Below are 26,885 nucleotides of genomic sequence, written 5' to 3' on the forward strand. Positions count from 1 at the left end.
AATGACCAGTGAGTGAATCGACACCAGAAAAAAGGAGGAGGAAAACATTTTCTTCTAGGTCATGCTTTTGTTCCTTTCATAAATGATTGCTCTGAACAGTTGCACAAGTCACCGTTTTTCAAAGGACAGGTCTATTTTATTTTTCTTAGAATTGTACTGAATTTCTCTTACAGTTTAATTTGTGGCCAGTTAGAACTACTCTATTAATTATCTTTATTGTGGTAATCATTTCATAATGTATGTGAGTCAAATCATTATACTGCACACCTTAAACTTAATGCTGAGTGTCAATTATATCTCAACACGAAGAAAAACAAACAACCTCACAGCCAAGCAATACAGTGTATTTCTTGTAGGCAGAGGAAAAAAAAAAAACAAAAACGAAAGCATCCCTGAGTGTACTATATTTAGCATTGTCATAAGGGTTCTGCCAGGGTTAGTGGATCTTAGTAAGATCCGCTCAACGTTTACAGCATCACAAAAAAAATCCCCTAGCAATCTTGATTCTTTTTTGAAGTGGCAGGGAAAATGTTGACGTTAATATTCAACGGAGGGCTTCCCAGGTGGCGCTAGTGGTAAACCGCCTTGCCAATGCAGGAGACAGCAGAGACTGGGGCGGGGCGGTGGGGTGGTGGTAATCCCTGGGTTGGGAAGATCCCCTGGAGGAGGGTATGGCTACCCACTACAGTATTCTTGCTTGGAGAATCCCATGAACAGAGGAGCCTGGCGGACTCATAGGGTCGCAAAGAGTCGAACACGACTGAAGCGACTTGGCACACACACACACGCTATTCAACCGACACTATGGGATTCTAAGCTAAAGGTTTCCATGTGACCTAAAAGCCGGCATTTTTTTTCCCCCCACGACTCATGGCCTTCCAGATTGTGGAACCCCTCATCTCTTCTGGGTCACTGTTCATTGCCTTCATAAGGGGCAGAAAAAGCCACGTCTCTCTCTTGCATCTTTTTTTTTTTCCCCCAATCTCTCAGGCCATTTGGATAAATGAAACATACATGGTTTATGTTTTGACTCTCCGTCAAAAACAGAGACTGAAAAGAATGACTAATTTATCGGACCGCATGCCCACGGTAACTTGGCTTTTTAACCTCCTTGGCGGCCATGGATCATTCTGAGAATACTATGATGAACGCTGCGACCGTTCATCACCGAGAATCGAGCTCTTGTCCCCAAGACTCCGCACCCTGGGGTCAGTTCTGCGCTTCATCGGCACCATCTGCACTTCCTCCACTCTCAGCTGGGATAGCTTCCTCCACTCTCAGCTGGGAGATCAGGGTCCCCCCACCCTCTGCGCCACACCCTCGCTGACCTCAGTTGACTCCACCTCTAGGACCAAAATCTCTGGGGTGTGGAGTCGCCTGGGGGCAGCGGCTAGGCTCCGGGCGAATCCGGAACAAATTACTCGCCCCTTGTTGTCCGCCGGAACGCTAAGGGAGAGGAGCGCGCCGGGCCGGGGAACGGAAACGGAAGCGGGAGTCGGGGGGGCGTGTTTAGTAGAGAACGCTTCATCCGCCGTTGTTCCTAGTGTTGTTCGTTTCTCGGAGATGTTCCCGAGGGTCTCGGCGGTCCTCCCTTTTCGCCCCCTTTCCCGGCTCCCTCTGTGCTCCGCAGGCCCGGAGGCATCGGCGGCCACCGTTGTGCCCCTCGCTTCTCCGCATGGAACTGTCAGGTACCGCGTTTCCGCGCTGGTGGGCCCGCAGGTCTCCAGGCACCCCCTGTCCCGGCTCCGGCACATTCAAGTTTAATTTTTCTCCGGCGTCCTGGGGTCCGTGTTATGACCCGCGAGAGCTTAGAAGCTGCCGCTCTAACTCTGAGCAAGGGAAAATCCCAGAAAGATAAGGTGACTTGCCCAAGGTCATAGCGTGCGTGGGGAACAGCTCCGGTCACAGGCCTGGGCCGCTGCCCTGTGCTCTGCCTACCACCTACCGCCCCTCATCTCTCTTCCCGCTTCTCCCCTCATTTTATCCAGGTTCCAGAAAGCTAAATTCTTTTGTTTTATGTGCTTTTTTTTAAAACCTCCCAAGACTGTGATGGTCTTATTCTTACCTTCATTATTGAAAGCGCTGATCTTTATGTCAGCACTGGGGTTATGCCCCGAATACACAGTCCTGCCATCGCAAAGCTTAGAGTTCCACCAAGTAGGCAGTTAAAGTATAGTGGAATAACCGCTGAGATAATGTGAGTTGCGCAGAATACGGCAGAATTCGTCGAACAGGTAATAACTGGATGAGCAGAGACGCCTGACCGTTGTAGGAGAGGTTCAGGGTGTCCTTTCTGCAAAGAAGTCTGGTAAAATCTGAAGGGGTCCCAAGGGTTTGAGTTAGCCAGGAAAAAAAAAGATTTGCAGCATCAATTCAGTTTAGTCGCTCAGTCATGACCGACTCTTTGCGACCCCATGAACCGCAGCACGCCAGGCCTCCCTGTCCATCACCAACTCCCGGAGTCCACCCAAACTCATGTCCATCGAGTTGGTGATGCCATCCAACCATCTCATCCTGTGTCTCCTCCTGCCTTCAGTCTTTCCCAGCATCAGGGTCTTTTCCAATGAGTCAGTTCTTTGCATCAGGTGGCCCAAAATACTGGAGTTTCAGCTTCAGCATCAGTCCTTCCTATAAATATTCAGGACTGACTTCCTTTAGGATGGATTGGTTTCATCTCCTTGCAATCCAAAGGACTCTGAACAGCCTTCACCAGCACCACAGTTCAAAAGCATCAATTCTTTGGTGCTCAACTTTCTTTTATAGTCCAACTCTCACATCCATACATGACTACAAGAAAGTTAGGTCGGGCTAGAGTTTTATTATTTTAGTGTTATGCAATTACTATTAAAATACTAGTTATTGTTTGTTTAGTGTTATACATACATGATTTTCCTGGAATAATATAGATTACTTTCAGTAGGGCTAGAGCAGTGTTGGAAGAAAACATTGAAGCACAGGTTATATGTCAGATTCAGTCTCCTGATTGTCACCTTTCTGTTATGATACCTTTAGTGTTAATTTGACTTTCACATGTGAAATCGTAATTAGCGTTTTCCTGAATTCATTGGTACCACATGTTGAGTATTGCGGCTCTTGTCTACTGATTATAAGGATACTGATTATGCAGTTGGTTTTCATTCTGATTTTTAAGTATTTTGATGTGTTACCCTCTGACAATTTTATGAACAGATCAAAGAGTTTCTTTCAGCATTTTTGGAAAAAGCCATTTTCTCTTTCATTAAAGGATTTCATAAAAGTTTCATTAAAGGGTTTCATAAAGGGCTTTCCCGATGGCTCAGCAGTAAGAAATTCGCCTGCAGTGCAGAAGACACAAGAGAATTGGGTTCAATCCCTGGGTTGGGAAGATCTTCTGGAGGAGGGTTTGGCAACCCACTCCAGTATTCTTGCCTGGAAAATCGCAAAGAGTTGAACACGACTGAAGTGACTGAGCAGGCACACAGTAAGCTACCACTTACTAGCTGTGAGAACTTGAGATACTGTTTAACCCATTGTCTTATGCTGTGTCTTGAGATCAATGGCACCAAGTCTTGATTAAATGCAGATCCTTGGGCCTGATTCCAGACTTACCAACTGAGAATGTCAGGAATCCATGTTTTAAATAAGTTCCCTTTTTGATTCATATAACCTCTAGAGGTTAAGAACCACTCATTTAACCTATTTGGGCAGCAGTTTCTTCTATAAGGTGGAAGAATATAATAATACACCCTGTCCTGTAAGATTGTAAGGATTAAATGACGTAGTAACATGGCTACTCGGATGTGGTCCTGACAGGCAGCATCAGCCTTACTTGGGAACCTGTTAGAAATGCAGACTGCAAGTCCCTCCCCAAATCTGCTGAATCAGAATCGCTGGTAGAACCAAAGAATCTGTGTTTCAGTAAGTCCTCTAGGTAGTTATTAAAGTTTGTGAAAGTGTTCTAGCCTGTTAGCTTCATGAAAGTAGGGACCTTGAGATTCTTATTTACTAATGTATCATCAGTGCCTAAAATAGTGCCCAGCACAGAGTAGATAGTCACTATATTTAATCATGACTTTCATAGGTTATACCCTGTTACCAAGACGAGCACATTCACTAGTTTTTAAGGTGCTTCAATATTAACTATATTAAAAGGTTCTTAATGCCACAAAATATAAAACTAGACATTTGGGTTCCTTAGACATTTGGGAAATCTTTTTCTGCATGAGTTTGAAATAGATGGGATCGTTTGTGGTGTTCTTTTTCATAAATGAGTCTATAAAGAAGAAAGCAGAATGGCAATTCTAGCCAGTAAATATTCTTTTTTTTCTGTCCCATTTTAGTTTACAAAGAGTGAGTGATTGGTTAAATGACATTGGTAGCTCAAGTGAGAAAGTCGAAAAGATTAGAATCACAGCCAGGACTTGTTTTTTTTTTTTAAGAAAGTAACCTTTGTTATTGATAGAAGTTTCTTTATTTCATATTGTTTAATTGTGAGATACTCTTATGTCATGTTAAGAACAAGAACTAGGCAGTCTGTTAGTTTTGGGTTTAAGAATAATACATAGAAGTTTATTAACCGTGTCAGTGTTTTGCAAAGTTTTTAGTGTTGTGGAACACATAGACAGTGATATTGTATTAATACCAAACCTTGAGGTAAGTGGAAGGAGGCAACAGACAGGCACTCCAGGAGCTGCTGGCCCCGAACAGCCTTTGCTGGGCTCAGGTGGGCAGCATCTCAGCACACCTGTAACTTATTTTTGCTCACCAGTGTGTCTTAGGCCTTAGTGAGCTCTGAGCTACATGGCCCTGGGTAAGTTACATCTCTGGTTTCCAGTTTCCTTATCTGCAAAATGGGGATAATACCTACCTTATGGAGTTGATGTGGGTGTGAGAAAATATACATAAAATGTTGCACAAAACTAGGCACACAGTATGTGTTCAAGAAATGTTAAGTGCTGTTCTTACGGTTGCTAACAACAGGAATAAGCAAAAGGGAAGGGTTTGAACTGAAAGAAGTTTAAATCCATTGAAGCAATGTTTTGAGCCCTGGCTCTGTTATTTTGCATTATATTTCCATTTTTTTTTCTTTAATCTTTTCAGGACAAAATGTAATATCCAAAGATATTTTGGCACTAACAGCGTGATCTATAGCAAGAAAGATGATAAGTCTGTTCCAGCCTGTGAAATTTCCAAAGAAACGGAGAACCAAGGGAGTACAAAGGAGAATAAGAAAAAAGACTTGGTAAATATTATTAAGGGCATGAAAGTTGAATTAAGCACAGTAAATGTACAAACAACAAAGCCACCCAATAGAGGACAACTTAAAAGTTTGGAAGCTGCAATTCGCAGACTTCAAAAATCTCCGGAAGATGCCCCCCAAAAGAGGTAAATTGAATTGCAATTTGAATTTTTTTTTTAAGTAATTTTGGAAACTCCAGTAAACTTTTTCTTTCAGAAAAAAAAAATTTTTTTTAATTAGAGTACATTGGAGGTATGGAATTAATGAAGACTAAAAATTAGTTTGTAAACACAGAGACTAATAATTAAATGAGTAATACTGTTATTCTTCTATATTTAAGTGGATATCTGTATAGAGTCTAGAGAGAGGAAAAGAATAGTGATCTAATTGAGAATTCCACATTCTTTTACATATTTATCAGTTGTTAACCACATTTAATTGCTTTAAGCTGTTTATTAACAAATTATTTACATCCTGATTTGAAGGTAGCTTTGTATCTCTGAAAGACTTCTTTATTTGAAATTTCATTAAAAAATTCCACCTAGTGTAAAATTTTGGCATGTTAATTACACCTGTTTTATATGACTTCCTTTGACCAGTAATTCCAGGGCTCTCAGCTTATGTGGTTTCTTAAAAGTATTATTAATTCCTTGTGCTTGTTAAAAGAGTATAATTTACTGAATCTGAGTACAATCATGATATTTTAGCATTTTGTTGTAGTTTCTATGTCAAGATTTTGGTTTAGTTATATATAAGTATATAAATAATGATTGTACCAACGACATCATCAGTAATAAGAAATGTGGCTTTAAGATCCCTGTCACTTAGCAGAATAAACAGATAATACAGATTTCTGTACTCAGTGACTTAACACTTTTTAATTAATTTTTATTACAGTTGCTTTTCAATGTTGTATTAGTTTCTGCTGTACAGGAAGATAAATCAGCCATACATACACCTATATCCCCTCCCTTTTGGACTTCCTTCCCATTCAGTTTAATTCATTAAAACGTAACATTTTAATGGAATTGTTTGATTTCTATATTGTATCAAAACTACCACTGGAAGGCATAACTAGGTAGAGAGTAAGCTAATATTGATAATATTCAAACACACATTTTAAAATATTTATGAAGAATGAGGTTTTTTCCCCAGTTTCCAGACCTGTTTATGATCCCTTTTGCTTTTTTATTATAATTTAGTTAACTGTTAATGAAGTGGTTCAGATGTGTTGATTGCTTTGCAGAGATTCAGTAAGTGAAAAGTGAAAGTGAAGGTCTCTCAGTCGTGTCCGACTCTTTGCGACCCCACGGGCCATACAGTCCCTGGAATTCTCCACGCCAGAATACTGGAGTGGGTAGCCTTTGCCTTCATCCAGGGGATCTTCCCGACCCAGGGATCTAACCCAGGTCTCCCGCATTGCAGGCTAATTCTTTACCAGCTGAGCCACAAGGGAAGCCCAAGAATACTGGCGTGGGTAGCCTATCCCTTCTCCAGCGGATCTTCCCGACCCAGGAATCAAACTGGGGTCTCCTACATTGCAGGCGGATTCTTTACCAACTGAGCTAAGAGGGAAGAGATTCAGTAAAGGTAATTTTTAAAATTGCTTTCCAATTAGGTATGAATGAGACAAGCATTAAAGCCTAGGAGAATTCTGTACTCAGACTGCTTTGTGTTGTAAGGGATTCCAGATGCACAGATCCACTGGTTTGTCTGGTGGCTCAGAATCTGCCTGCCAGTGCAGGAGACTCAGGTTTGATCCCTGGATCAGGAAGGATCCCCTGGAGGAGGAAATGGCAACCCACTCCAGTTACCTTGCCTGGAAAATCCCATGGATAGAGGAGCCTGGCGGGCTACAGTCCACGGGGTTGCAAAGAGTCGGACACGACTGAGCAAGTAACATAGACAGATGCACAGAAGTAGGTTAATCATTGACTGATTCATGATGCACTGTCATTGCTTCGTGCATGGCCTGCTTTTAGTTTTTTTATTTGTATTACGTATTGAAACCTACGCACATTTATATAGATACCATGGATGTGTAACTATTGCCCCCAAAGTTAGCAGCATAAAACAACCAGTTTTTAATGCTCATGAATTCTGTGGGTCAGCAGTGTGGATGGAGCACAATAAAGAAGGTTAATCTCCACCCCACAATGTCTGGCCTCAGCTGGAAGACTCGGAAGTTCAGGAGCTGGAACCGTCTGTGGGTTTGCTCACTCTGGTCTGGCAGTTGATACTGGCTGTTAGCCGATACCTTAGCCAGAACTGTTACAGAAACACCTGTGTGTGGCCTGGGCTCCCTCATTGCAGGGTGGCTGGACCCCATCTTCACCTTCCCATCAGTAACCTTCTGTCCTGAGGCAGCCGCTGTTGTGATTTTTTTTTTTCCACCTTAATTTGGGGAGTGTCCGGAGAGAAAACGAGCCCCTAGGAATTGTGTAGTTTTTATGACCTAGCCTTCGACACTCACTCTCATTCCTGTTCCATACTGATTTTTGAAGGCTTCGTGCTTTCTATCACAGCAGCTGCTGGAGAACCATCTTCACAAAGATATGGTGACATAGAAAGGAGTATATGTTAAAGCTGTGAACTACCTTGACTTAGTAGTTCACAGTCGCTGACAGACATGGCTGATATTTCCCTGAGGTACTCTGGGGTGCCTTAGGGCACAGTTTGGGAACCAAGGTCCAGGTCTGTATTGAGCTCCCTGTGAGAGGCCCTGGAACCACATCTTTTAAGTTTCTTAGAATTCCTGTTGTCTGAAAGGTACTCGAAGGCACTGTCTAAAATCTTTCTAACATCTTAGGTTTTTACAGTCATGTCCACAGCTTTGGATCCAAATATATCATGAAACCTAATAAGACCCCTGGTGGGCACAGTGGTAACCAAAATTTCTAGCTCCTACTTTAATTAATATCCTCTTTACCAACCACCTGCTCCGATTTCAGCTACCTATTCTTTAAGGTCCCCTTTCTTTCAGTTTCTGGTAACATTGATTTACATACAACTCTCACTCACAGCTTCCTTGAGGGTCTCTTTGAGGCCAAGCTTCAGGGATTTGGGAACTTCAGTTTTCATGTTACGCATCATTTCCTGAGATAGAAAGCCAAGTAAAGTAAAACAGTAATTTGGATCCCACTAATTGAGATGGTCCTATGATGAAGTTTTGATAATTACCATATCTTGCCGTTCTTGTGTCATCTATACCTTCACTCGCTTTCCATCTCCCACTTGATGATTTATGATCCCCTCTCCCTGGGTAAAATTTACGTACATTAAAGTATACAGATTTTAGCGGCAGGATACTGACAAATTGATGCGTGTGTGGAACCCCCACACTTTCCAAGATGCAGAGCATTCTCCAGCTTCACCTTCCCTATTGGTAACCTTCTGTCCTGAGGCAGCTGCTGTTCTGATTTTTTTTTTCCCACCTTAATTTGGCCTCTTGATATAAGTAGAATCATGCAAGATACACTTTTCTTTAATCCAGCTTCTTCCATTCATTTTCATACATGTGACGTGAGCTGAGTACTGTTCGTTGCATGGATATGTATCACAGTTTATCTGTTCTGGTGATAGTGCTTTGGGTTGTTTCCAGTTTGGGGAGATTTTGATTAAAGCTCATATAAACAGGTTTCACAGCTTTTATATTTGCTTGCAGTCTGTATTGTTTTTAAATAAAATGGCATCTAATTTAAAAATCCACAAATTTATCCTTTTTGAGGCTGATCCCTCATCCCTCCACCTCCATATATTATTCTGAGTTAGTATTGTGCTGCATTAAGGATCCATTAACTTGAACTTTCAGCATTGTAACACTTATTATAAAACTGATACCTCATATTTAAGAATTCTTTTTTTTTTAAGTTTATTGAAGTGTAGTTGATTTACAATATTGTATTAAGAATCCTTGATTTTGTTAGGAATTGAATGGTGCTTTTCGAATGACAAGAAGTGTTTTACCCAGGAAATCAAATTTGACTTTCCACTGAAGTCATGCCTCTGTCTCTCATTTGTTTTCCATGTTCTCTTTCTGAAGCAAGTCCCTGAGCCCGGAGTTGGTGGCGGCTGCGACTGCAGTTGCTGACTCTCTCCCTTTTGACAAGCAGACCACCAAGTCGGAGCTGCTCAGGCAGCTCCGGCAGCACGAGGAAGACTCAAAGGCTCAGAAGGATGGAGAGAAACCCAAAATTAGGTTAGTGAGTCAGATAGCCATGCCAGTGGCGCAGATACCTCCAAGAGGCTGGCTTCACTCAGTGCATGCCGAGCAGTATACGTAATATATCCATTCGTATATAAAGTATGCCTCGTAAATATTAGCAGTTTGATGTCTGTTATAACTCAAATGTTAATAAGGAAGATCACAGTTTTATAAGACCAGTGGAATGGTTAAAACTTCTTTTGAGACGTTACATAATTCTTGTCTCTGAAAAAGAAGTGGTACGTTCAGTAATGTTATTAAAAATAATAAGTAACAGAATAAGAATTTCTCTGAGAAGATTTTTTTTGTTAAATAATGTGCTGATTTTAGGCACAATATGATCACTCATTTTATTTGTATTTGAACAAACGTAATGCAGCAAATAAAAATGGCTACATTTCAACTTTAACGCAGCTTTTTAATTTAGGTGATAGGGATACAGATACTGATTGTATTTCCCCTTCTCTGGATGTGTGACAGTTTCTCATGAGTGACACCTTTAATCATGTTTTGAATGAACTTTTTTGAATAGCACTTTTAAAAGAGCAGCAGCGATCTTAGTGGTCTGTGGTATTGATAGACAACATGTAGTCTTTTATTTAGACGTAACTTTTCTGTTCATTATTAGTATATAGAAGTGAAATAAAAATTATATGAATCTCATGTTTCAGAAAGTTCATTACTCTTCCATAGCCCTTTCTCTTTTCTCAGTTTCAGTAACATCATATCAGATATGAAAGTTGCCAGATCCTCCACAGCGAGAGCTAGCACACGACCCGTGCACCAGATTCAGTTTGACGAAGGGGCTGATGATTTTGTTGACCGAGAGGAGACCGCTGATCTGAGAAAACGGTACTCAGGCTCTGCACTGTATTTGATTTGATTTGTTGAACTGTCGATTGACTCTGTTGCCGTGTATATTCTTGCTGTTGGGTATCTGAGCGTCACAGATACATTTACATCTGTCTCCATAGTCTCTGCTTCCCATCTCCTAGAAAGGAAAAGGTGTACTGGCTTTAGCAGCCTTCCATTTTCTATCTTGTAAGTCGAAATGGGCCCCGCCTCACATTTGCCCTGGTTAGCGGTCTCCCGATTTAGAGTAAGTGGAGCTGACCAAACTCTGAACACACGAATGTTTTGTGAGAAGCATTATTTTTCATTCTGATGTTGCATGTTCATGTAGCCTTTACCTTTCTCTAGAATCATCTTTCTTCACACCTCAGAGGAAGGACCCACCATCAAAAAAAGGAAGACCCATTATAATACCTTTAAGTGGTAGCTTATCTGTGGCAATCTCAATTTGGTAATTTGTAGTTCTTAAAGATGCTAAGCCATGTCTTACATAGTTATTTTATAGTAGAAAGCTGCCTGTGTTTACGCAAAGTTTGTGCTTTTTCTCCTTGAAGCCTATGAAGTGATAGTTGGGGAGAGAAAGCCGAATATTTAGCATGGTCTGACAAACACTAACTGAACTTTATAGCAGCATGTGCTTAAAATTGGAGGGTTTTCTGTGTGTTGCTTATTCCATGGATTTTGTTCTACGTATAATCTCAGGAACCTGAGTTAGTGCCTTCTGGGTATTAAATTATTAATTTATACAAGAGGATTGGAAAAGATGGTCAGCAGTTAATAAAGGAAGTTCAGAGGTTATAGTGACTTTGGAAGGTTATTTGAATTAAAGTAATTTGTATATCTATGACATTGAACAAAGTAGAATGTGTCACTTGGAATTTAACTTAAGATTCCCCCAATAATGACCTATATGGGGATAAAATCTGAAAAAGAGTGGCTGTATTTATTTGTATAACTGACTGAGTTTGCTGTACACCAAAAACTAACACAGCATTGTAAATCAACTATACTCGAGTAAAAAAAAAATTCCACAAAACACCCTAGAAAAGTTCACAAAGAGCTTCTCCCAAAATATTTAACTGTAGTCATCTTTAAATCAGTCTTCGAGTCAGTCTTCTCTGAAATGATTCCATGCAACTACATCAGAATGCTATATCATAGGTTGATTTTTAATGATTTGAGCTGTCATCAAAAATTAGAAGGCAACAAGGCAGAAGCTAAAAAAGTAGGTTTATGTAGGAAGGGGTTTATGTGTTTATGATGCCTGCATTAAAAAGCTGCTTACAGGACTCTAGAATAAGGGGAAGCAATGATGAGATACCAGATTGTTCACCTGGTCTGACTTGGAGCAACCTGAGACCACCCAGGCCCAACTGATTCCTTCCATTAGAGGTGGAGAAGTGTGAATCCCAAGTGCTGGCTTTGAAGCCACGCTGGCCTGCACTGTGCATCTGACTAATTCTGGGACTGGCCATCTTTCATGGTCCTGTTGGTCTGTTTGCCTACCTGTGACATGCTGAATGTGAAGCCCTAGGGCATGGCTCAAATGGTAAAGAATCTGCCTGCAAGGCAGGAGACTCAGGTTAGATCCCTGGGTCCGGAAGATCTCCTGGAGGAGGGAATGGCTACCCAGCCCAGTATTCTTGCCTGGAGAATCCCATGGACAGAGGACCCTGGCGGGCTACATACAGTCCATGGAGTCCCAAACAGTCAGACACGACTGAGCTACTAACACTTTCACTTATCTAATTTTAACATGATATTTTAAATTTTTTCAGTTAGTTTAATTTAGTAGAAAAAAGTAATTTGATCCAGAGAAGAATTCAGTTATTTTAAAAGCTAACCTTCCAGTTCATAACTTAGTGTTTAATCTGCCAGGAAATTTTTTCAGATAAGTATGTGAATTGATGCATAAAGCAGTTGATTAAAACGTACAAAGAAAAGTTTCCTATTAACTCTGTGACATTAATTTTGAGTTAATTAAATAGTGTTGTAAATAAAGTTAATCATAATTTTAAAATTACAGAACGATCACTTTGCGAGTGTCGATGTTTTTTCTATACAGTCTTTTATAATTATAATTTGTAATTAAGCAGCATGCAGTGTTTTCTACCCTTAAAGGAAAACAAATGTGGACTTTAACAATTTCTAACTTAGCATATTTTGATGTCTTTCCACAACATCAGATTTTCTAAAACCTTAATATGCAATGGATCAAATAAAAATTGTAGCAAATTAAGCTGATCTTTGCAATTAAGTATTTTGAAAGTTAAATTGTTGTAACTGCTTTGCTGTATTGTGATGCAAAAATTCAGGTGAATTTGTTCCTATTTTTAATTGTCAGTCCTAAAGACATGTGCTATGCTATGCTAAGTCACTTCAGTCGTGTCCGACTCTGTGTGACCCCATAGACGGCAGCCCACCAGGCTTCCCTGTTCCTGGGATTCTCCAGGCAAGAACACTGGAGTGGGTTGCCATTTCCTTCTCCAATGCATGAAAGTAAAAAGAGAAAGTGAAGTTGCTCAGTAGTGTCCGACTCTTAGCGACCCCATGGACTACACCCTACCAGGCTCTTCTGTCCATGGGATTTTCCAGGCAAGAGTACTGGAGTGGGGTGCCATTGCCTTCAAATGTCTGGTGTGGGTCAGTGGAATTAATTTTAATTTTTTTTTTACTTTCAATTTTTATATTGACTTTCATATAAAAGTTTCCTCTCAAACAATTTTTGTTGACCATGTATAAAAATATTCATTAAAATATTTTTTTTCTTTTTCAGTTTTAGGAAAAATATATTCAAGGGGAAGAGACTTAATATTTTTGAGCTTAAGCCAGTTACTGAAGAGGCACCTGAAACAGGTTTGTTAAGAAAATAAGACTGTTCTCCTGCATCGAAAGTGATTGTGGGCTGCCTGTGCCCTGGTCATTGATACTGGAGGGAGAGGAGTTGCTGAAAGATCTTTCCCAATGTTTGAAGAGCCTAGCCATCCATTCCAAACCCTGGAGTTTTCACACACTAGCAAAAAAAGTAACACTATTTCTCAGGCATGGAAACCTTCTATCTTTGAAAAATGTCCTACTTTGATTGCATAATAATCAAGTATTTTGATATTCTGTCCTGTCATTGACCATTCATACTCATGTTCAGTCTTGTCTGACTCTTTGTGACTCCATGGACTGTAGCCCTGCCAGGTTCTTCTGATCATGGGATTTTTCAGGCAAGAATATTGGAGTAGGTTGCCATTTCCTCCTCCAGAGGATTGTCCCAACCCAGGGATCATACCCCCATGTCCTGCATTGCAGTGGCTTCTGTACTCACTGAGCCATCAGGGAAGCCCTGTCTACCTGGATCTTGCTTGTTCATGTAGTTGTTAACATGCTTGTGTTGGTCAGGTTTCCCCTTTGAAATGTTGCAGCCCCATGGGACACAGGAGGTAAGTACTGTCCGCTTCAGGGATCCAGATCTATAGAGTGGCTGCTAACCTGGGTTAAAATGTTAATGGTCAACTATTACACTATTTGCAACACACCTCTGTGTTGTTAGATAAAGAAAAATTGTAATGTCTGCCTTCTTACTATCTAGAAGAGGAGATGTCATTTATAGATGCTAACTTGTAGAAATGCTTTAGAGATTATTTAGGAGATGGGAAGGAGAGCATTCAGGAAATGTATTTGGTGGACTTGTAGTGTTTTTTCTTAACACACTTAGTCGGTTAGTTTTTGTTCTCTTTCCTCTTTCAGCAAGAAGTCCAATTACTTAGTCACCATTTTAATCCTAAGTAAAAAAAAAACTAAGAGTGTCCTCTTGCTTGACATTAAATTTGTTTTACTGATAAAGTGAAGGAACTCCGTACAAATGATCTATTCTTATAAGTGACTTTCATTTCTAAACATTGTAAGTTAGCTTTTTGAACCTTGGTAGAAATAATTTTAGTTCTGATATTTAAGTTCCTAGGCCATCTTCCAGTGGCTCTATCAGTTATAAAAATATCTGATTTTCCCACTATTCAGTAAATCTCTTGACATTAGTGGCTAGGTCTCATTGATTTTTGTATACTGAATAGCCCCTAGCCAAGTGGCTTACAAATAATAGCAATCTGTTATCTTAAATCTTTTAACAAATTAAGCTATAAATAAATACCATGGACAAAAGGCATTAATTCAGTCACTGTTTGTTCATTTAAACTGAAAAGGAAACTAGGTGACCAACTCCCTTCTTGTATTGTGACAGCTGCATTCTGTCGCAGATGATTGATGAAAAGGAAGTGCAAAAGCACAGACATGGAGAATGGATCACCTCTCCCCTGTTGAGGTGGCAACTCTTTTTTTGGCTACACTGCACTAGCAGGATCTTAGTTCCCCAACTAGACTAGGGATTGAACCGGGTCTCCCAAGGTGAATCTTAACCGCCGGACCTCCAGAGAATAACAAAGTGGCAACTCTTAAGCTTGCCTCCTAAAGGGAATTTGTTGACAGGGTAGCTACTATTGTCTGCCTAATGAACAACCAGAAGAAGCACATGGATTCTTGAAGGAGCCAGCTTGCTTTTTTAAATCACGTGTCTTATTCCTAAAATTTAAGATGAGCTGACCCAGAGGTACTGAAAATATATGTATTTTCTAAAATAATATTAAGTGATTATGCTCTATAAAGGAAAGTAATGCACAGATTTATATAAATGTACTCTATTGAAGGCATTTTAATAAGCTCTGCTTGCATGAATCTGAAGCAAGTCTTTTGTTCCCAATTAAGTTCAAGCATAGCAACAATGTGCACACTTACATTTAGTGTTTTTCCACTGCTGTTTCCCTACCATGTGTTGATAAAAATAATGCCTGACATGTTGTTGGCATTCATTAATTATTTTTTGACTGACTGAATGAGTTCTTCCATCCCATGGTTCCCAGGTTTCGCTCCCTGCTAAGTTCTTACCACTGCTGCAAAGGGTGGTGTCTTAGACCCAACTGCTTATCCTGGAGTAACCTAGAGCTGAGAGGCAATTTAGCCTCATGGAAAGAGTTTTGGTGTTGTGTAGATCTTGATTATTAAAATTAAGATTCTGCCTTACTAACCTCTCGGAGTCTCCCTTTTCCCACTTATGAAATGTGGGTAATACATACATCTCAAGGATTAAATGAGATAATATAATTAAAATGTCAAGTATGTTTGGATGGACTTCCTACGTGGCTCAGTGGTAAAGAATCCACCTGCCGATGCAGGAGACTCAGGAGACACAGGTTCAATCCCTGGATCAGGAAAATCCCCTGGACAAGGAAATGACAACCCACTCCAGTATTCCTGCCTGGGAAATCCCATGGACAGAGGAGCCTGGTGGGCTACCGTCCAGAGGGTCACAAAAGAGTCAGACACTACTTAGCGGCTAAACAAGAGTGCCTGGAACACAGTGGACGTTCAGTAAAATAGTTTCGACTCTTAATGATGATTATGGAAAAAACATAAGTTGATCAGTGTCCACTGAACAAATTTAAAAGTAACCATGATAATTAAATTATTTTCTGTTATGATTACTCTAACTGTGGCTAATTAGCCTAGCTGCTGGAGTCTTCTCCTTATCAGATGTACAAGACCAACATACTTCATATTAGTGGTCAGTGTGGGGTCAGGCATAGTCATACATGAACTTCCATGTACAGATCTATGTATGGATCCTTTTGAGTAAATAGGAGTAAAATAATGGTGTGATAGGTGTATTCTTAACTTCTTAAGAAACTGCCAAACTCTTTTACAAAGAGGTTGTACCATTTTACATTTCCACCAGCAACAATTGGTGAGAGTATGACTCATTCTTCAAAGATGTCTTGAATTTCCAAAGGAAATAAATGATTGAAATGTGATATGGTGATCATAATAAGCTAACATTATATTACCTTACTCAGAGTTGGTTGTGAGGATTAAATGGACTAATATATAAAAAGCATTTAGCACAGAGTAAATGCCCAGTATACATTAATGGTATTATCATTGCCATTGTTATTGTAGTTTAGTTTATATTACCTTAATTTAGTTTACTTATCTTGACAGACTAAAAATAAACAGTCTAGAGTTTAAAGATCAAAATCACATGTTGTATAAAAGTTTTCACATTCGTCAAAAGGATCCTTGAACAAATGGACGTTTCTTTTCTCCTTTTCAGTAGAGGGGACTGTGAGACTAGGGGTTAATTACCTAGCATTGTAGTAAAAACAAAAGTTGAGGCTTGCAGTCATTGTGGTTGTAGTCTTTATATATAGTTTTTGTTTCCATTTTAGCTATCAGTGACCTTTCGTTATATACTGTTTAATTATGAGTTTCAAGATCTGAAAATATATTGCCAGTTTAGAGGTGATGATAACATTTTTTAAAGAAAGATAATTACATAGAATAGTGCATATTTCAAACGTCTTTATTCTACAGAGGCAGCACCTTCTCTTTGGGATGTAGAATTTGCTAAGCAGTTAGCTGCAGTCACTGAACAGCCCTTTCAGAATGGTTTTGAAGAGATGATCCAGTGGACAAAAGAAGGGAAATTGTGGGAGTTCCCAATTAACAATGAAGCAGGTAAGTCTTAACATCAGAGGTTTATAAAACTCTGATTGAGATTAATCTGATAGATGTTCAGTTGTAAGTTCTGGATATTTACCTGAATTTCAAAACTTAGTGTAGACATCTTTGTGATGTCCTAAAAGAAATCTGATGGTGTTTTTAAGAATACTAAGATTTCACTTAATTCTGATTGTTCGATAAGAAGGTAAAGTTATATGGCAGAAATGACATCATTAATTTCTATGACATCCCGGTGTTGAAAACTGCAAATGACAGTTTTGTGCTTGCTAAACAGGAGATAACCTGGTAAATCTTCTAATACATTAAATACTGGGTAAGGTCATCCTTCAGTTTGGGGCAACGTTACAACTCTTTAAGTCATACACTAGTATCTTTTATTTGAAACCGTTGCTTTAACGAGGCACATGTTTCTTGTATTCAAAACCTCTCAAAGCAAGTATGTTTGGAGACTTTGAACTTCCTGGGAACTCTGGCTGCATACCTAGATACTTGGAGCTGGTAATAAACTATTATCTACTTTCCTGGAGATCTCTCTGGAGGTGTTACCTCTTCCTCAGTCAAAAGGAAAACAGTATTAACTATGCTATTTATTTTTTATGGCACCCATGATAATCATCAGCCAAACATGCCATTGAATATTTATAGGTGTATTTTCAGTTAGAAGAGATTCATTTACTTTTATGGTAAGATTAGCTAGAAATTGCAAACACCTCAGGAAGACTTAAGAAAAAGTAGTCCATATTTTAACCTTTGTAATATTCTGCACTGTAATATTTTAATTTTTGATAACCTTTCATTTGTTTGGATAAGTGGAGTGGAGTTTAAATAGTCTTATATTTACATATAGTAGTATTTTATATAGGAAAACTTTAGGAACTTACACATCCTTTAGCAAATTCTTAATATTTTAAATATTTGTATGATATATTCAATAATATAGAAATCTGTGTTTCATCTATTACATAATGTACATTCTGGAAGGTATCAGGGTAAGGTGAAAAAACAAAACCCAAATCCACAGACTTGTTTGTATAAACCTGAATACAGATTCCAACTCTGTCAGTTATTAGCCATTTGCCTCTGAGGTAATAATTTAACCTCCTGAGCTTTAGTTTCCTCATCTGTAAATTAAAGAAACCTCATTGGAAGAATGTATGAATTAAATCAGATAAGTTAGTGAGTTGCTCACTACAGTTCTTGGCATATAATACTTAGAAATAAATGTTAGTTCCTTTCCCCTCTTGTATGTGATCATAGAATTTTAAAGTAGCAAAAAAAAAAAAAACCCCAAAACTAAGAAATACAATCTATGATGTTAAGGGAAGACTTTGTTCCATATTTGTTGAAGCTTGGATGTTCCAGGTCCTCATGGTGACAGACATGTTTTAAAACCCATTATTGAGGTAGAATATGCGACTTGACTTAAGAGAAACAGCGAACCGTGGTGGTTAGAGTTCAAGTGCCTGAGTGAGGCTTAATCTCTCCCAGCCTCAGGTCCTCCATCTTATAAAATGATAGAAATAGTAATAGGACTCATTTTATGGGATTCTTCTGAAAAACAAGTGAGTTTATACAAGTCACCATCATCATCCCTGTTTGTACAACAATGATATTGTGAGGGGATTTGCTATTATAAGTATTTTCTCTTCTATAACATTTTTAAATCTCAAAATATTCACAAGGATATTGTGTATTTTCTAGGTCCCACCAGATAGGATCGTAGGAAAGCATGACTTGGTGGTACATTGTCATCAGCAGTGAAACATTTCAGTTCATCAAAATCTTGTGTGTTCAGATGCTAAAGAATTTATCTTAGATTTGGCCTGGTTTTCAAGAAAGTGTGATTTCTGCAAAAGGGGAAAAAAAACCCAAGCATGTTTTCTGGTCAGGTTGGGGAGATAAATGTGACAAGTGTCCATATACACTGTACACATTATTGATGTTTTGGGGTCAGAAAGGGAGGTATCTCATTTCCAGCTCCTGAAGGCAATTGTTATCTGAGTGAAAAACAGGAAGGGGACCGTGGAAACTTTCTCACTTTGATCACCCGCCTCAGCACATACTTAGGATCTTCTCAGTACGTTAATAAGAGGACTGGCCTTAGAACCTGGAGTCTTAGCCCTTTAGAAACGTTCTTTCATGTTTCTTATACTTCGGATTTAAGAGTAATGAAATATCATGCTCTCTCTCCTAATAATTACTTTCATGAAGATTTACTTCGATACTTTTGGAAAAAGATTCCCTCCGCCCCCAAAGAAAAAACAGGCTTACCATGTCAGGTTGGGAACACAATGCTGAAAGCATCTTAAAGGCACGTCCTGTGTTTACAATTTACTTCCCAGTGTTGTGTCTTTCTGTTACATTAAAAAAAAAAAAAATTCTGTTGTTTGTTTTGCCACTTAAAATGTAAAAATTGACTTTCCAATTTGATGGGTTTTTTTTTTTTTTTTTGGCCAGTTAAGACCTGGCTTGTCCCTTCTGATGTGCTTTTCCAGTCCAGAGATGTATAAGAACCATTGCTGCTGCTGCCAAGTCGCTTCAGTCGTGTCCGACTCTGTGTGACCCCATAGACGGCAGCCCACCAGGCTCCCCCGTCCCTGGGAGTCTCCAGGCAAGAACACTGGAGTGGGTTGCCATTTCCTTCTCCAGTGCATGAAAGTGAAAGGTGAAAGTGAAGTCGATCAGTCACATCCAACTCTTAGCGACCCCATGGACTGCAGCCTACCAGGCTCCTCTGTCCATGGGATTTAACAGGCAAGAGTACTGGAGTGGGGTGCCATTGCCTTCTCTGTATAAGAACGGTTAGGTGGAATTATTCCCAGTAGATTTTGCAATAAGATCACTTTTATTTTAGCTTTGGCTTTATCTAAATTTAATCCCATTTTTATCATTATCCAGTTAACAAGAGTCGTGCTCTTGAATATTCATCAGCCATGTATATACCACCAAATTACAAGTGTCTTTGAAATGCCCTCCAAGAGTAATTCTCAATTTGGAGGCTTCAGTGGGCAAAAAAGCTCAGTCATGGATGTCAGTCATGCTTTTATTTTTCAGTTGGTTTAAATTTGTTCACTTACAGCATGCCATCCTTTGCCAGGGTATCTGGAATGAATGCTATGACATGAGCTAGCAAGAATAGTTTAAAAAGCTCAGAATTACCATAAAACTCAGTGGTTGTTATGTGGGAGGGTATAGTGTGGAGAAAATTGGGGCAAATATAAAGATGATTAGGTCTGTGTTGTCTGAAACAATCTGCTGGTTGTTTCAGATGGTGGCCAGTGAACAAGAGCTGCAGAGTACTGCCAGGAAAAGAAATAAGTTTTGACAAAATAGAAGTGAAAACAAGTCAAAGTGAAAGTGAATTTGCTTCAGTGCTGTAATATACTCTTTGTCAAATTGGTCGTTGCTATTAGCTGGATTTTACCTTTTATTTGCTGTACTGTATTTTTAGCTGTAGTCAGTAATATTAACACATTATTGACCAGGGGATTTTTGCAGAAACTAACGCCTGTGGCGTTAATACGTCTCCAGTCAATAATGTGTTAAATGGCGTTCACTAATATTTAAAGCAGAATTAGACACAGATTTAACCTATGTTGCTTTAGTTGATTGTACACCACTGGGGTTTCCTTCTTGTCTTTAATTTTCCACTCTTATTTTTTCCTTACTATATTTTGTTTCTTTTGCTTATTAAAAAGTATTTTAAGCTATAGAAATGAATGTATGAAAGTTTACTCACAAAAACGTAATACAGAAGAATAAAGAATAAACTTTACCCCTCAGTTCTCTTCCCTTTTCCTGAAGCAACCATTGCCAGTAGTTTGATGTATGTCCCCACATCCACCTTAAATGATAGTCTCACATTTATCTGTTGTTCTGGTCTAAATGGGGCCGTATGATATATATAGTGTCCTGTAGCTTTTAAATTTTATTTATTTTTATTTAGCAGTCTGTCTTAAGCATTTCCTTGTCAGTACATAGAGATCAACTTTGTTTTAATAGTTCTATAAAATGGGAACTATTTATGTATTTTGTACTATGCCATTGTATGAATGACTGAAATTTATTTTTACCATTTTCCTATTGATGAATAGAGCTTTAGTGAATCCTGTTATACATATCCTTCTGTCCATGTCTGAGTACGTTAATTCAAGGGTCAAACAATAGGCATATTTTAAATTGCAATAAATATGAACACATTCTCTTCTAATAAGATAGCCAATCGATCCTCCAGCTGGTGAGGATGACTCCACCGTTGGTGGGAGTGGGGAGGAATGATTCACTAATCAGCATACAGACTTTCACTTAATTCCCCTGCTTATCAATTAAATGATTCATTCCTCTTTTTGTTTTAGTTTCTCCAAAAAATAAAACTGCCCATCTTCTTTGGGAGATGGATGGTGTAGTTATCTAGAGGTACAGGTAGAAGATGGATCATGGGAGATCTAATTATCCCCTAAACCAGTTTTAATTAGTCTTCTGTTTTTTGTCCCTCATCCCCATTCCTAATTTCAGTGGTATATGATGTCACTAATTTCCAAAGCCTTTGATGTCTGTTTGCTTCTTAATTTGGTTTTAGCTTTTTTCAACTCAGCTGAGTCAGTTACTACTTATCTGTCCACTTTCCTTCTTACATTTTGGTGGTAACTCCTGTTACAGTTTCATTTTCTGTTCTGTTTATCTTTGAACTTTTTAACTTTTTATTCCTTTTACTGCCATTTAGTAGGTGTTAAAAGGGAGCAGAGATTTTAAAAATCATGGTTCAATCTACATTTTAACTAGAAGTCCTTGTTGCTTATCTTTTAACTGTTCAGAGTGCCTTTAACCAACAAAGATTTTAATTTGGATGTAGATCTGTTAGCTTTTTCCCGTTTAATCTATCTGGAACTTAGTTTTGTATATAGTATCCCTTCTTTATCGCTTTCTCTCTTTTTTTTCTTTGTTTTATACTTCCCAGTACTACTTGGCTTTCTTCACTCATTGACTCATTCAGGAAGGATCTGTTCATTATACCTTCTAAGTTAAAAAGATGATTGATTTATCATCTAGAGAAAGAGTAATAAGATAAGATCACCTATGCCCTTAGATGCTTTTCCCCCTAATAGAGCATGTCATAATTTCTGTACTTGTCTAACTCATTATGACTTTATGTCAGAGACAGTTGGTCTGTTAATGATTTAATAAATTAATTATTGATCTTATATTAGCACAGCTATTTTAAAAATAGTTTCTCTTGCACAATTTTCTGTCTTAAGTCTTATATCTTAAGTACATCTAAGGAGACTAATAACCATAAACATTCAATCCAGGAGTCACCCTCAGATTTTTGAGAACAATTATTACCTCGATTTATTATGTTTCCAATGCTACAGACCTTATTTTTTAGCCCTAACATACTCTGTTCCAGATGTTATTGAATATTGAAACCTGCCTTGTTTTTCATATTACATTAGCCATATTGGTATTTTTTTCTTTAAAAGAATATTGTCATGTGGAACTGGAAGCAGTACTTGATAATATGGAAAAGATCTTTAGCACAGTGAGACTTTTTTTCATTTTTACCTCATATTGCATTTTCCCTATTCCTATCCCCAGGTGTATATGCCTTAAAAACAAAACAAAAGTAAAGATGGAACAACATGATTGCCTGGTGAAGTAAACTATTGATAACCATAGAGAATTCTCAATGGGATTCAAGGAAAGATTTTTTTAAAACAATAATTTGTCTGTAAAAATACACATGAATTTAGGAAAAGGGCTAGAAGGATATACGCCATGAAAGTGATTAGTCTTGGAAGTAATTGGCCTTGAAAAATGTGAATAGGAACTTTGGAGGGTTATGGGATAGAGAACAACTTCGGTTTAAAATATCCCTGCATGTCTCTTTTCCTGTATTTCATCGAATACAACATACTTTTGTTTTTCAAAGTTTTAAATATCTCTGAAGCTGATGTATCTTACTATGCTAGTCGGGCTGCAGTGAAGAGATAGCTGTCACTGCCTGTGGATATGCGTCTAAATGTGCACTGGGAGCATCAGAAGAGGCCATAGTGGAGCCCTTAAGAAATGCTGCATCACACATGTTCTTAAAGGGAGGTTGGAAAGCATGGCCACTGACAACCCAGAGTTGAAAAGCCAATTCAGAAGAGTTGGATTCTGAATGTGAAGAAGTCTTGTGTGTTAGTTACTCAGTCACATCCAATTCTTTGCAACCTGTTAAGACTGTAGCCCACTGGCGTCCTCTGTCCATGGAATTCTCCAGGCAAAAATACTGGAGTGGGTTGCCATTCCCTTCTCCAGGGGATCTTCCTGAACCAGGGGTTGAACCCATGTCTCCTGCATTGCAGGCAGATTCTTTACTGTCTGAGCCACCAGGGGAGCCTGAAGAAGTCTTAGGAAAACCTTAACCAATTCTGTTTTTGCTACATAACAAACCACTCCAAACTTAGTAAAACAACAGCTAAGTAATAACTGCTCATGAGCTTATGGGTTTTCTGGTTGGCTTGGGTAGGTGCCTGGGGTTGGATCAGTCTAGATTGGTTTCTCTCACATGTCTAGCTGAGGTTGGCTGTTGTCAGGGGAGGCAATAAGGGGGTTTTATGTCACTCATCATTCATGGGCTAGGCTGGGCTTGTTCACCTAGCTGTAGAGAGTTCCTAAAACAATAGTAAAGGCTTTTCAGGCCTTTGCATTGACTGTGGTAATGTCCCATTGACCAGGCAGGTCACCTGGCCAACCTCGAATTTAAGGGTTGGAGCAACAGGCTGTATCTACCTCTTTATGGAAAGAAGGGCAAAGGCACATTGCAAAGGGTTATATATACAAGCATAGTAGTAGTGTGTGGCCATTTAGCAATCTAAGCCTTGATTTGTTTATTGTGTGTTTTAGTTTTTATAAAAGTGATGACTAGATCTTTAAATGTTCAAATAAAATTCTAAAAATCTCTTTCAATAAGTGGAAGATAATTCTAACTGATGAGATAGCATTTTTAAACTGTTTTGAGATAATTATGGGTTCATATGCAGTTGTAAGAAATGGTAAATATTCCGTATACTCTGTGCCCATTTTCCCCTAGTAGTTATGTCACGTACAAGCACAGGACGGCATACAGCCAGGCAGGCAGCATCCATAGTGTTCCAGCCATGTTCACATGTCACCATTTCACATGTACTCTATTGGCGCGTGTGTTTGTGTGTTCTGTGTAGTTGTACCGTATATGTAAGTTCATGTGACCATCACCACAGTCAGGATGCAGACCAGTTCTGTCACCTCCAGGATCTCTCTTAGGCCGTTTTATAGCCACATTTCACTCACCTCCCACTGCCTCCCCTTCTTAGTCTCTGATCCCTGGCAATCACCAAATCCATTTTCCATTTCTCTAATTTTTTCCATACAAATGGAATCACATAGTGTGTAACCTTTTTTCCGGGTGCCCCCTCCCCCTCTTAGGATAATTCATTCTCTGGAGATTTATCCAAGTTGTTACATGTGTCAGTAGGGGTTTTTTTGCTATTGTTTTTATTGCTGAGTAATATTCCGTGGTTCGAATGTACCTTATTGTTTAACCATTCAACTGATAAGAGACATCTGGGTTGTTTCCAGTTTTTGCCTGTTAACAATAAAGGTGCTATAAATATTCATGTACAGGTTTCTGTATGAATACAAATTTCCATTTTCCTGGGATAACTACCGAGGGGTGCAATTGCTGGGTTGTATGGTAGTTAAATATTACTTTTTAAAGAACCTTTCAAGTTCTTTTCCGAGTGGCTATGGCATATTATATATATAGTTTAGACCATTATCCGTTCTTTGTTAATTTGAAGTGTGAAGCTTTGATTCTTTTTCTTTCTGGTCAGTGATACCCAGTTCTCCTGGCACCATTCATCGAAAAGACTATCCTTTCTCCATGGAATCATCTATGCATCTTAAAGTTGGCATATTCGTGTGGATCCATGTTAGTCTGTTACGGCTTCCATAACAAAATATCACAGACCGGGTACCTTAAACAGCAGAGTAGACTTTCGCATAGTCTGCAGGCTGGAAGTCTAAGACCCAGGTGTTGGCTGTGTTAGTTTCTCTAGAGGGCTCTCTCCTTGGCTAGCACATGGCCACCTTTTCATTCAGTTGTGTTTTTTTTATCACACATTATTTATATTAATTTCCAACTGTTTGAAGATTTTCCTGCTGTTTTCCTGTTACTGATTTCTGTGTTGATTCCTTTATTATCAGAGAAGATACTGTGTATTATTTCAGTTATTTTAAACGTGTTGACGTTTGTTTTGCGACCCAGGCTATGGTTAAACTAGGTGAGCGTTCCATGGTTGCTTGAAAAGAATTTGTGTTCTGCAGTAGTTTGGAGTGTTCTGTAGATGTCAGTGTAATCCTGTTGGTTAATATTTGGTTCTTCTGTGTCTTTTCTAATTTTCTACTTGGCTGTTTTATCAGTTGCTGACAGTGGGATAGTAAAACTGTAATTGTGGATTTTTCTAATTCTATGTTTCTATCAGTTTTTCTTTCATGTATTTAGAAACTTTTGTTTGGTGAATGCATAATTCAGGTTGCTATCTTCTTAGTGGGCTAATCCCTTTATTATGTAATATTCCTCTTTCTCATATTTGCTCTGGAGTCTGCTTTATCTGATGTTCATGTAGCCACTCATGCATTCCTTTTTAAAAATTAATGTTAGCAAGATATGTCCTCCTTCATACTTTGAACACCTGTGTTACAGGTGTTTGAAGTGAGTTTCTTGTCTACAGCATGTAGTTGGATCATGTTTTTCTTTTGATTGGTATAGGCCATTTACATTTAAGTAGTTATTGATTTGTTAGGATTTAAGTCTCATTTTGTTATTTGTTTTTGTTTTTGTTTTTCATTTTTCTGTTTCTCACTCCTCTGTTTTTTCTTGGCTTTCTGTGAGTTGCCTGAATATATCTTAAGAGTCCATTTTATTTTATGTGTTTTTTAGTGTAGTTTGTATAGTTTTCTTAGTGGTTTCTTTAGATATTAAAATATCCATTAGTAATAATTACTGCTCCATTTTGAATATTTGTAAAATGCTAAGCAGTGTAAAAGAGTTTTACAAGCTTTCTGTCTATTTAATCTTTAATCTTTACAAAAACCCCATGAAGAAGGTGCTGTTCTAATAATACTCATTTTGTGCCTGAGGAAACTCATGTTCAGAGAAGTTAATTTGCCCAGTCACATAGTTGTTAAATTGGTGAGCAAACCTCTGTCTGACTCTAATGTTCATGCCTTTAACTGTAATACTACCTCATTAATGTTAGTTTTATAGTATAGTGGGGGTTTTTGGATTAATTTATTTATTTTAATTGGAGGCTAATTACTTTACAATATTGTGGTTTTTGCCATACATTGACATGAATCAGCCATGGGTGCACATGTGTCCCCCTGTCCAAAACCACCCCCCTCCCACCCCACCCCCACCCCATCCCTCTGGGTGGTCCCAGGGCACCAGCTTTGAGTGCCCTGTTTGATGCATCGAACTTGGACTGGTCATCTGTTTCACATACGATAATATACATGTTTCAATGCTATTCTCTCAAATCATCCCACCCTCACCTTCTCTCGCACAGTCCATAAGTCTGTTCTTTGTGTCTCTTTTGCTGTCTCGCATATGGGGTCATCATTACCATCTTTCTAAATCCCATATGTATGTGTTAATATACTGTATTGGTGTAGGTTTTACATTCAAAATTGTAATGTATTTTGTCTCATTTCCTAGGTTTTGATGATGATGGTTCAGAATTTCATGAACATATATTTCTGGATAAATATCTGGAGGGTTTTCCAAAACAAGGACCAATTCGCCACTTCATGGAGCTGGTGACCTGTGGCCTTTCCAAAAATCCATATCTGAGTGTTAAACAGAAGGTTGAACATATAGAGTGGTTTAGAAATTATTTTAATGAAAAACAGGACATTCTAAAAGAAAGTGGCATAAACTTTAGTTGAAGACCATGGAAATTTTTCTTTCAAGCTGTTGGAGATTCATATTATAACTAAATAAAATAATTTTACTAGAAGTTTTAA

General features: G+C 38.6%; 1 protein-coding gene and 1 non-coding gene across 2 annotated transcripts; both read left to right on the top strand.

Moving 5' to 3' along the window:
- The first annotated feature begins 1,521 nt into the window (after positions 1-1,521).
- MRPS31 (mitochondrial ribosomal protein S31) lies at positions 1,522-26,885 on the top strand. The gene is given in 7 exon segments (NM_001076015.2): positions 1,522-1,688; positions 5,080-5,364; positions 9,261-9,416; positions 10,134-10,274; positions 13,051-13,130; positions 16,686-16,829; positions 26,578-26,885. Coding segments are annotated over 7 exon segments (1,161 nt in total). The 5' UTR covers positions 1,522-1,563; the 3' UTR covers positions 26,808-26,885.
- LOC112449167 (small nucleolar RNA SNORA71) lies at positions 13,156-13,287 on the top strand. Its single transcript, XR_003037655.1, has one exon. It is a non-coding gene; the product is annotated as a small nucleolar RNA SNORA71 (small nucleolar RNA).

The sequence above is a fragment of the Bos taurus genome, chromosome 12, assembly GCF_002263795.3.
Source record: "Bos taurus isolate L1 Dominette 01449 registration number 42190680 breed Hereford chromosome 12, ARS-UCD2.0, whole genome shotgun sequence".
NCBI lineage: Eukaryota > Metazoa > Chordata > Mammalia > Artiodactyla > Bovidae > Bos > Bos taurus.